Source organism: Macrobrachium rosenbergii, chromosome 51, assembly GCF_040412425.1.
Source record: "Macrobrachium rosenbergii isolate ZJJX-2024 chromosome 51, ASM4041242v1, whole genome shotgun sequence".
Classification (NCBI taxonomy): domain Eukaryota; kingdom Metazoa; phylum Arthropoda; class Malacostraca; order Decapoda; family Palaemonidae; genus Macrobrachium; species Macrobrachium rosenbergii.
In genome coordinates, this window is record NC_089791.1 from 47897383 (window position 1) to 47909882 (window position 12500).

The following is a 12500-nucleotide window of genomic DNA, read 5'->3' on the forward strand; positions in this document are numbered from 1 at the left end:
AGAGACACCTACCCTCCCCCCACCACCACCACCCAGCCTTGGCCTTCCCTGAGGGAGGGGAGAAAAATAAGAGATGCGTAATGGTCAGACGAGAGAGAGAAAAAAAAGGAGGGACTAAGGAATGAACGATCAGTGGGTGGAGGGTAATGGAAGGGAGGGAAGGGGTAGGGGTAGGAAAGGGAAGGCTAGGGCGTGGTAATTCGTCGGCAGGGGTATAAAATAGGCTTCCGACGAACCGTCCGTCGTAGTCGCTCTGTTCGTCTCAAACCAACATCATGAAGGTAAGACAGCAGGTTTTGCTTTTCCTGTTTTTCGTCAGCTTTCCAGGTGGATGTGATGGGACATTAATGACTACGAGTTACATTGAAGTTATTTTAAATTATTGTTTCTTCTTCCTTTTAGATAATACTATATTGCAGTAAATGGTCCTGTCATGATATGTAGATTGTTGTACCTCCTACAGAAATAACCAAATTTTTAGCATTCATAAGATACCTAAGGACCTTATAATCGAAGCTTAATAATCACTTGTCCTTCTAATGTAACACTCATACAGTAACCTGAATTTAACTCCAAATTATTATTATTATTATTATTATTATTATTATTATTATTATTATTATTATTATTATTATTATTATTATCTGAAACATACAATTCATTAACATTAAGAAGTTAAATGTAAATAACGGTACGAGGAAAAATCATTTTAAGCCCAATAAGATAAGTCTGCAATCATACGATTTTCTAAGTGGCATATGTTTTCATCAAACTGCAAAAAGTTACTGCTGACAAACAGTAATAAAAAATGCATCACAATTAATCGATCTAACTCAGGGCGAATAACATAGGACTGTTTATTTAATTCTTTCTGGTTTGATTTCATTTACTTATGTCAAGCAGTTCTAGAACACTCTGAAATAATGATAATGATTGTTAATAATATTTCTGAACAATGAGAGCTAGGTTAAATAAATCCAAAGCAATTTCAGTCCATTGCTCAAAAAATTACGATGAAAAGTTTGGCGTTTTGAGAAAGTTGGAATCTTTATTCATATTTTCATTCCTTGGAGTTAAAACCAATTCTCTTGCCTTCATGTCTTTTGCATTTATGTACCATTATTATTCTTTATTCGGACAAAAACGTCAGTTCCCAAACTACAGTAACTGTTCTGTGAACATCCTATTAGAAAAAAAGTTTTAACTGACGCCATCTTTCTCCTCCAATTCTAAACAAGTCCTAACCAATGCCGTCTTTCTCCTTCCATTCCAAAAATGTCCTAACCAAAGCCATCTTTCTTCTCCCATTCAAAAAATGTCCTAAACAACGCCATCTTTCTCTCTCCATTCAAAAAAACTGTCTCAACAAATGCCATCTTTCTCCTCCAATTCAAAAAATTTCCCAACCAACTCCATCTTTCTCCTCCCATTCAAAAAATTTCCCAACCAATTCCATCTTTCTACTCCAATTCAAAAAATGTCCTAACCAACTCCATCTTTCTCCTCCCATTCAAAAAATGTCCTAATCAAAGTCATCCTTCCTCTCCCATTCAAAAATGTCCTAACCAATGCCATCTTTCTCCTCCCATTAAAAAACTGGGTCAACCAATGCCATCTTTCTCTGCCCATTACACAAAAATGTCCTAACTAACACCATCTTTCTCATTCCATTATGTCCTAACCTATGCCATCTTTCTCCTTCCATTCATAAAATGTCCTAACCAACGCCATCTTTCGCCTCCCATTCAAAAAATGTCCTAAGATATGTCATCTTTCTCCTCTAATTCAAAAAATGTCCTAAATAACGCCATCTTTTTCTTCCCATTCAAAAAATGTCCCAACAAACGTCATCTTTCTACTCCCATTCAAAAAATGACCTGACCAATGCCATCTTTCTCCTCCCATGGAAAAAACTGTCTTAACCAATGCCATCTTTCTCCTCTCATTTAAAAAATGTTCTAACCAATACCATCTTTCTCCTTCCATTAAAAAATGTCCTAACCAATGCCATCTTCTCCTTCCATTAAAAAAACCTGCCCTAACCGATGCCATCTTTCTCCTCCCATTCAAAAAAACTGTCTTAACCAATGCCATTTTCCCCTCCTACTAAAATAATTGCCATAACCAACGTCATCTTTCTCCTCCTTTCAAAATTTCCTAACCAACGCCATTTTCCCCCTCCCATTCAAAATGTGTCCTAACCAACACCACCTTTCTCCTCCCATTAAAAAAATCTCCTAACCAATGTCACCTTTCTCATCCTACTCAAAAAATTTCCTAATGAATGGCATCTTTTTGCTCCCATTCAAAAAAATGTCCTAACCAATGCCATCTTTCTCTTCCTATTCAAAAAATGTCCTAACCAACATCATCTTTGCCCCCTTATTAAAAAAATGTCCTAACCAAAGCCATCTTTCTCCTTCCATTCAAAACATGTCCTTACGAACGCCATCTTTCTCCTCCCACAGGCTGTTCTCGCTCTGTGCTTCCTGGGTGTGGCCACCGCCGCCATTGTCCCATTCCCCTACACCGCCGGTGTTCTGCCTTACACCGCAGGGGTCATCCCATCAGCCGGCATCCTACCCTTCTCAGGTGGCGTCTTGCCTACAACCTACAGCGTCCTGCCAACAACCTACGTAGCCGCTCCTCAGATCCAGACCGTCCAGGCTTCCGTTGTCGCCCCCGGATACGTCGCCAAGACCCCAGGCTCTGAGCACGTCGCTCCCCTGCCAGCTGGTCTCGGCTACGCCTCCCACCACATCAACTTGGCCAAGGCCCCAGGTACCCAGTAAGCAGCTCGACGAAGAGGCACTACCTTCCAGCAGGATACCCGTGTCCGGTTGGAAGTTCCACGCCCAAGACGGTGACGGGAATGGCAGGAGGCGTCGTCCTTCCTGAGGGTTCAAGGGCGTCAGCTCTCGTGAATCGCAGGGGACGATGACCTGATCTCTCCGTGTCACTGTCCTGATGACGATTTGATTTTCGCCCAGGAAAGAGGACCAGAAACTCTCGCTGCAAAATGCAACAAAGAAAATCATGTCCAAAGTATGTCAGCGTTTCTTTGACCGATGATTTCTTTTGTTATATTTTGTAGCACTCTTTTTAATAAACGACAAAATCCCAAATCCTTTTTTCTTTCCCTGCGGTTTTGAAAATATAGTATTAGGGCCTGTAAGCTGACTGAATTTTAATGGAAATTCCTCATCAAAATCAGACACGCTCTAACTACTAGTCTCTCTCTCTCTCCTCTCTCTCTCTCTCTCTCTCTCTCTCTCTCTCTCTCTCTCTCTCACACACACACACACACACATGCACATACACATATAACCATGATAAGAAACAAGCTATGGGAAAAGTGATAAATCAAAGCCCTAAAGATGATGTGTAGATTCGAAGGCAAATGTTAAAAGAGCATCAGAAGGCTACAGTAACGTCAAATGCTATGCTATGGATAACACTTATAAAAAAAAAAAAAAACATGTTTCATTCGGTATCCGGTACAATGCTTACGGTTCTCTTTTCATTTCTGGACCAATTAATATTTGCGTTTCGCTATAAATACGACGTTCTTTAAAAATAACAATGGTTATGATATCGCAATGCAAACGCCAACAAAAAATATACACAAAGAACTAGAAGCATTTCCACGCTTATCTTGTTATGAAGTGCTACCAGGATGCAGTAACCTTTCCCACCCATTCGCGCGCGCACACACACACACACACACACACACACACACACACACACATTATATATATATATATATATATATATATATATATATATATATATATATATATATATATATATGAGAGAGAGAGAGAGAGAGAGATAGAGAGAGAGAGAGAGAGAGAGAGATTCACTAAAATATCTTTGAAAAACAAATCCATGTGGCCATCAAAGAAAATTATTCCTCCTTCCTTATCCAAAAGGCCACTACTCCGTTGATTCATATCCTAACTGCATTAAGTTTCCAATAAAAATCTTCACAGGTGGATTTTACCCTCTGACCCTCAACGTTCATCGCCCCACCTGCACCCCGCCCACAGAAAAGTAATTATCTCCTATTTATTTATATTTTTTTTTCGAAATTCATCGATATCCCCTTAATAATCGTGAAAAAAGGGGGCCTGTTTACATAATTTCTATGAGCCCTAAGGCAGCATGACAAGCTGGTGGACTTTTTCCACAATATCTGTGGTCATTCTTCCAAATATCAGTGGAGCACTACTTTACTCTCTCCTTTACGATTATATATAAATACCTGAAAAGTCACCATTCACGAAAGCTTCTCTTAAAAAGTTTTCCACGGCCTGCTAAAATTTCGATTTGTGGAATGGACTGGAATACAAAACTTAGGCCAAAGGCCAAGCACCTATGAGGTCATTTAGCAATGAAAGGGAAATTGAGAGTAAAAGGTGTAACAAGTGTAAAACCTTGCAGTTGCACTATAAAAAAATTGTGAGGAGAGAGTGAAAAGTAAGATGGAAGAAAAGAATAGGAAGGGCATGTAAAAATAATGAAATAGGCCTACTGCAGCTGGGGGCCGAAGGGACGCTGCAAAGAACCTTGAGTAATGCCTACAGTGCACCGCGTGAGGTGCGCGGAGGACTGGCCCCCTACGGTGAATTTCGATTTGTGGTTTCACTTAGAGATGAAAATTGCAACGGCAATATCAACCTACCTGCTGCAATTGCCGTCTTTCTAACAGCTGAAAACAGCCTTAAAGAAAGCTTTCACTGTCTAATTTCATACGCCATGTTAAAATTTACACTTTTGCTTTAATGGGAAAGTTGTGACAAAGTTAAATGTGTTTAATCTGAAGCAAAATTCAGTCCTCTATGTAAGGTGCTTATAATGGAATCATATAATGTACATCAAAGAGTCAAATTTCTTCGCAGAAATTTTACCATCACTCAAAGACAAATTAAATATATCTAAAAGAAGAGCTCTCAAGTAAACCAACAGATTGCTTTGCCCAATCGTGTGGTTTTTTTTCTTAATTTTGAGACAAATAACCTGAAAGCTAATTTAATATATTTAACCACCATTAAAATAATATTCTTGAAAATCAGAAACCTAAAGTTAATTTGACTAACCATACTCTAGGAGAGAAGGCAGAGAGGGAATAAAAAATTGTCGTACAAAGAACGCAGAGCAGAGACGACCTTATAGTCACTTGACATAAAGGCACTGACCACTTACAGAGACGCTCAGCACAAAAACCTCTGGCATGTGGGAAGCTGCAACTTGGCTTATACTTGGCCTAAAGTGACCCTTCGAAATTTGGAGGGATAACGAACACAATTCTTGAAACTTGAAGTTGGGGATATTCTACGTGTAATTCACACAAAGGATTCGAAGTGAAATTCTCTCTCCATAATTGTCTACAGTCCGGATATTTCGGTGTTTTTATACTTGAATCATAGCTAGACTTTTTTATTAGGACCTGGCGGCACAAATTGAATAACAGCAGCATAATTTAGCTATAAGAATTAACGTATACTCTGCAGAACATTTATTGATGATTCCTTAGAATGACACTAAGCTGTATAATTACTGAAATTGAAGTTATACCTTAAATAATAACGGTAACTAGTATATTAAGCGACAGGGCGTAAAGCCAGATTCAGTTATTGTTTGGGTCGGGAGAACGAGGGAGCCAGCAACTTGAAAACTAAAACAGATAGCGAACCGGCGGCATGTAGGAAGCAACAAGGCTGCCAGGTGGTGGGAGGGTATGAATATGGACCACTACTTCCCTTTGGGAAAAAACGTTTTTTGCTTTACGAGTGTTAAGTTACTGCTGTAATTTTCCCATTTTCTATGTCCATTCAATCATTCCTAGTTCAACGGGTAACTAAGACAGATTAGAGACCTTACAATTGTCTCATGCGGCTAGATTTGATTTGATTTATAAAAACTTGGCTATAAGGTAAATTACTTGGGCACTTCCAGCCATTCAGCGCTTACGATAAAGATAAGGAGGAGTTGGACAGCATAACGGAAGAAAGGAAGTAGGAATGGAGATAAACAACTAAAAAGTGCGTGCAGCTAAGGGCCGAAGGGACGCTGCAAACAACCTTTGGTAGTGCCTGCAGTGCACCACGTGAGGTCCACTGACGGTACTACCCCAGTCAGGAGTCAGGCGGTTTGAACTTAATATCTAACTGCTTGATATAATTTCCCTTCCCCATCACTAATTATTGTTTGTTACTTTTGGGAAGAATATTATAAACGAATAAGTTACTCTGTAATGTCACTTACAGTATTCCAATATCAACCTCATTTCTTTCAACTGAACCAATTATTCATATTTCAACAAATTTAGTTCAAGCAATAATATTTTTATGAGACACAGGGTATACAAAGTATTAATGCTTTGTTGCTGCAATGAAGTTAAAACTTAGTTACTGATATAAGCCTTTTTTAAAAGGTATGTCTTAAAATAATTCCATCTAGACATATTATGCATTTTACTGAGAAAGCTCTGTAAATCCTGCTGATTAAAAGTCTGTAAACTGTCACTCGTTACTCCATTTTCAATATTCTCTTCCACCTCTGGCCACTTTCTCATTATGAAATCCATGATAAGGAAAAGAGCAAGAGTGAAATAAAATTCCTTAGAAGCACCTCATTATTTACTGTACATTCGTTGGACATGACCCCATCAACATTAATTCTGCATGTACTTTGTTCATGGATATTTTCCATTACTGTTACATTATTTTGTAACAGGAAATACCATAATGACGCAAGACCTTCCATAATAATTTTGTGGACGATGCCAAATGCCTTCTCGTAATGAACTAAAGCCATCATTCTGTTGAACTCCTGCCTTATCTAAAACTAGCATGTTCATCTCTAAGCTTTTTATTAGAATCTTTCTCCAGCCTATTGCAAATGAGTATCCTGAGTATTTTCGTTACAGCCGGCAGCACGCTGCAATACTCATACTACACTGGTTTATTTAAATCTTGCGAAAAGTAACCTACCGCTCACTGCTCTCACTAGTATGTCAGTCAGACTGCTGGAAAGCCATTCACCTTAGTTTCCCCTGGTAGCCAGTACTTAACGTATAAATCTACCCATTTTAGGAATAAAAGTTTTGCCTAGTGCATGACTACGGAATTTACCAAGGATAGCAACCCCTAATTCTTACTACACAACTTATAATTTACCAATCCTCGGAATCACACATTGGTGAAATGTAAAGCGATGCTGTAAAGAGTGATACTTTTATTAGTCAGTTAGTTTTACTTAACATACATAACGTAAATTATAATATTTCTTCATATCTAAATCATTTGTGTCAATTAGTTATATTTAATATATAGAAGTTAAACTTTGGTGTATTTAGTCGTATCTAAAATAATTTGGGAGAAAGTAAGGTAAGAAAATCGTGATGATAATGAATTATTTGTTTCACTTGCAGGGAAATTAAAGCTGTAAGATGTCCGTATCTGGAATAAGAGTCAGTACTTTATTATTTCAACAACTGAACTTACCCTTACATCATCAGAATAATATGCTAGAAACAAGATTTAGACACCACGAACACAGAAAAAGAACAACGAAGCGCATCTTATGCAAATCACAACCACGACTGTGTGGGACCACTCAAGACAAAATAATCAAGATACGTGCTAAATGCAGCTATGGTGTACACTGGCCAAGCCAGCTAGAGGAGATACTGGAGCGTTCGTTTGCATACATAATACCTCATCCAACAAGATACACCCTGAAAATCTGTGCCTCCGAGGACGCCAGGATCAGCAGTCGTCGAGAAAATGCAACGGACGAATTCGGAGCGAGCAGGGACGGCTTGACTCGAGCTCAAAGCACATAGTAGGCTAACTCCCGTCATTTCAGTGTCTTCTCACGATGCACTTGTAGCCATAATGACTGAATACGGAGTGTCCTGGCTGGATAATGTGCTAGCTTTCAATTCTCTTTACTTCAACTCTTGTTGAATTTACCTGAAATACAACACCTTAGTTTGACTAAGTAAAAGTAATTTAATTTTGCCGTCTAATCAACAGCATAGTTTTGTCGTTTGGTTTTCAAGGAAAAATCGCACTGACTTTCAATATCGTACAATTTTCATATCAAATATGGTGCTGCATAACATTTGCTACAAAGAAATATACAGGATACTGTGTATGTAGTTTTTATACAATACTTTTAAAATTCATTTTTGTTAATACACTTTAGATCGATATGACATGTGTTACATTAACTGATTGGGAAAATCTTAAGACAAAACAATATCATACCGTACTACATTCTTTGCATTAAAAAAATAAACTCATGAACTATCCTCTTTGGCAAGTCGTCCACATTATTTCATACCTAAACGCCAAATTCGCCAATAATATTAATTTCATGCGCAGACTGAAAGGAATAACACTGTATAATGGCCCCCGACTTTAAAACAAACGTAACGATTCATCCAACAGTGTTGAATCTGTCTCATTCGAGTCATATTACACTTCCATGAATGAATGGATAAGGACAATTGTTAGTTGAATTCTAAAAAAAAATTTTTAAGAAAATATTTTCATAACCATATGTACCTAATTATGGCATACATACTGTATATCCATTAGAAGAAAGGTCTGCACCAATATGCACACCTATAACGCTGGCAAAAGAGAACGCCGAGCACCATTATCATGAAAGAAAAAGCAAATGAAACAATGTAAAAGGGGATACAAATAGGAATTTTCTTGCAAGCAGTGAAATTTTCCTAAGCTCTGGTTTCTAATTCACATACGTTCTATGGATCAGATAAAAGAAGAGCAATCTGAGATACATGTACAGAAGACTGCTGAAGAGGTATGAGGTCCTGATGATCGGAAAAATAAAATAGCCAAAGACCAAGCGTTGGGACCTATGAGGTCATTTAGCGCTGAAAGGGAAACAGGGTAAATATGTTCTAAAGGCGTAACAAGGGGGAAAACCTTCCAGTTGCACTGTGAAACATTTGTCAGAAGAGGGTGGAAGTTGAGTATACCTTAGTTTAACCAAACCACTGAGCTGATTAACAGCTCTCCTAGGGCTGGCCCGAAGGATTAGATTTATTTTACGTGGCTAAGAACCAACTGGTTACCTAGCAACGGGACCTACAGCTTATTGTGGAATCCGAACCACATTATGACAAGAAATTAATTTCTATCACCAGAAATAAATTCCTCTAATTCTTCATTGGCCGGTCGGAGAGTCGAACGCTGGGCCAACAGCGTGCTAGCCGAGAGCTCTATCCACAGAGAAGAAGAGGGTGGAGAGTACGGTGGAAGAAAGAGAATATCAACAAAGGTACAATAACAAGAATGAAGGGGGTTTGCAGCTATGGGTCAGAGGGACACTGCAAAGAACCTCAAATACTGCCTACAGTGCACCGGGTAACGTACATTGACAGCACTACCCCCTACGGGAGTGAAAAGAGTAGGCAGATAAGACACCACCACTTCAGAAGGAAAACAACAACAATAAAGAACACATAAAAAGTTAAACGTTAGTATGCTGAGAGAAGTAAAGCTGCATACAAGTCTGATCAATAGACCCAAGGGACAGACGGGCCACAAAAACTAAGCCCAGTCAGTGATCATGTCTCGGGTAGAGCATAAATCAACTTCAAGAAAATAAGATATGACTCCAGGTCCATCGAAAGCCTTATTGGTGAGCCTAAGTAACTGTCAGACATGAAGAGCTTCAGAACAAGTCAAGCTATGTTACAAATAATTACGCATTGTGAATCATTGTTTGAGGGGCAGAGAATAACCTCAATAAATATGGCATGAAAGAGGTAACATATCCACTCAAATACATATTTTTAAAGGGCACATAATAAGCTCACAATACGTAACACATGAAATAGCCTACACGTATATACGTAAATACGTATTCTTTTTCTGCTATATGTATATTCCCCTTTGAGGAGCTGGTTCAAGATGGTCTTCGCCTTCTTGATGTCAACAAGTCTTTTGGTTAAGTATACCTTAGTTTAACAAGTCTTTTGGGATGAGGTTGTTAGTCATATGTTTTTCTACACCCTGACTGCGACCCACGAAAGTTGACTAAATATATTTATACATACATACATATAGTGTGTATGTGTACGTGTACGAAAGAGTGAATATGAGTATACAAGGGATGTACACGTTTCAGGATCCAATTTTCACAGTGACATTAATTTGGTCCTATACTTGGCAACTAAAAAAAGGTTGTGTGCATCGGAGAGAAATAAACAATAACCCTTTTTTAACTTCCGTTTCATCGAATGGAGCCTTTTTCACACGACACTAACTGATTTTTACGAGAAAAGGGTGATAGCAATACCTGACGTCACAAATACCAAAACCAGCTTTCCATTTTATGGGAAAGAAGTAATATAAGCTTGGTTAATAACCTTTATTATTAACATCTGTTGTAATGGAAACGCCCAAATTACTTGTGTAAGTCTAACATACCAGCTGAACATGTCTACTGGTTACAAGTAAATTCATTAGGCTTAACCTCTCAAAAATCAAATTACAAAACGAAACATAAAACCAAAATTATAAAGGAAAAAAAATTAATATTCAAAAACTCTTTTTAAAAAATGTGGTATGCGTTACAACGCCGGTTGGGATGTGATCTGGTAATAAGAGAAAAAATATAAAACTGTTGCAGAAAAACCGGATCAGTTGCTATGTAACAAACCTGTGCCTGAGAAGGATCGAGGGCGGGTGTGGTTACGTCAGAGTCAGGCGAGCATGCAGTATATATAAGGTGCCCAGGTCAGTCTTGTCTTCAGTCACTTCGCATCAAAGACCACCAACCAAAATGAAGGTAAGAGTCTAGGGCGAGAGTTTTAGAGAAGTAACGCACTTTTCACGTAGTGTAGTTCTTGTTAAGCTTACTGGACAGACTAAGATCTGCTTGGGGCTTAAATTCACTGTGACAGCCTATCTTTGGTATTCATATTGAATTTGCCTTTGCCTGACTTCGAAGTTTATTTGTTAGATTTGAACTAACGATTAATCGAGAGAAGGCTTCGTTCACATTAAAACCAAATTGTCTTATATGACATTTTCCCATTTTCAAAATATATGAACATTACAGATTTCAATCGAGTCAGCGAGATGAAATTTTAAATTTTCTCATAATTTTACAATGCTTCTCGATAAGCAAATCAAAGCACTCGTTAACTGAAAGTAATATAAAAAATCTTATTCCCAAGATGTGATGTCTCTAAATGTAAACGCTAAACCTCTTTGAATGAATAATTCAAGCGACACCTAGAAACCTAGAACTCTGACGACAGCAAAACTATTCTTATTTTCATTAACGAAAGTATTTCTCAAAATTACAATCAAATGGGACCTGAAGACCATTTCAAATTTCTGTCTCAAAGGACATACTTCCCTTATAAATAAAAAAAAAAAACCTGCCTGATGTTTAAAGATACAGTGAATATACGAATTTTTATTCTGTATATTTCCAAATTTATCAGCCTACGATTCCCATGGAGATTTCACATACGAAAGGAACATTAATATAAAGATTCACCAGGGAATCATTTGTTCATCTGTAGATCCTTTGGTAAATGGGCAAAAGATAGTCCATTAATATGTTATAACGTATGTTGTCTAAGCACTTGGGCAAAAAAAATATATTTAATTTAATCGTGTAGGAATGACTGCGGGCTGGAGTTCATGAGTTAATTTTTTTATTCCCAAATTATATTTACCTATCCAGATGTCTAAGTTTTCATTTAATTTACTGACTAGACTGCCAAAATGATATTAACATTTTGGAAATTTTCAGACACACTATTTCCTATAGTGAAGGAGCTAGATTTAAAAAACCTTCTACCTTGAAAGATCAACAGCAGATTTAGTTAATGCAACTAATGCTTTTGCCCCCACAGGCTGTCCTGGCACTGTGCTTCTTGGGAGTAGCTAGCGCTGCTGTCATTCCTCTGACCTACAACGCTGGTGTTATCCCCTACACCGGCGTTGTTCCCCAGGCCGCAGGATTCCTCCCCATCAACACAGGAATAATCCCTCAAGCTGGAATCATTCCCGGTATCACCACCTACCAGGTGAGCGCAGTGGCTCCCGCCCCTGGATACGTTGCAAAGACTTTGGGATCTGAACACGTTGCCCCTCTCCCAGCTGGAAGTGCCAACTTCGCCTCCCACCACATCAACGTGGCAAAGGCCCCAGGTACTGAATAAATCAAGGTACCTGTACGAGACCAGATGCCAGGAACAGCGACCTCCACTCTTCTCACTCGGTGACAGTGGCTTTAGGCCTTGAATTCTACTCAGCTCGTTTGAGGATTTAATCCTTGGCCTAGAATCTCAGTTACTGACACGACAACGGCTTTGGACCCCAATGTCAATGTCTGCAACTCACCACCTCTGCAGACATTAGCACTCGTGAATAATCACATCCAAAATGATGCTAGTTTTATCAATTTTGGTTTAATTCGTTGCAATGACCCAAAATGTA

At 38.5% G+C, this 12500-nt stretch overlaps 2 protein-coding genes across 2 annotated transcripts in view; both read left to right on the forward strand.

Annotated features, from left to right (window-relative positions):
* The first annotated feature begins 178 nt into the window (after positions 1–178).
* LOC136833375 (uncharacterized) lies at positions 179–3125 on the forward strand. Its single transcript, XM_067095430.1, has 2 exons — positions 179–281; positions 2469–3125. Exons 1-2 carry the CDS (start codon positions 276–278, stop codon positions 2790–2792), a joined length of 330 nt encoding a protein of 109 aa, XP_066951531.1. The 5' UTR covers positions 179–275; the 3' UTR covers positions 2793–3125.
* Positions 3126–10718: 7593 nt separating this feature from the next.
* LOC136833376 (uncharacterized) overlaps positions 10719–12500 on the forward strand; it is a 1850-nt gene continuing 68 nt past the window's right edge. The window contains exons 1-2 of the mRNA XM_067095431.1: positions 10719–10833; positions 11915–12500. The exon at positions 11915–12500 is cut by the window's right edge and continues 68 nt beyond it. Of these exons, the coding sequence (XP_066951532.1) occupies positions 10828–10833; positions 11915–12223 (315 nt within the window). The 5' untranslated portion in view covers positions 10719–10827 and the 3' untranslated portion in view covers positions 12224–12500. The remainder of the gene's footprint in view (positions 10834–11914) is intronic.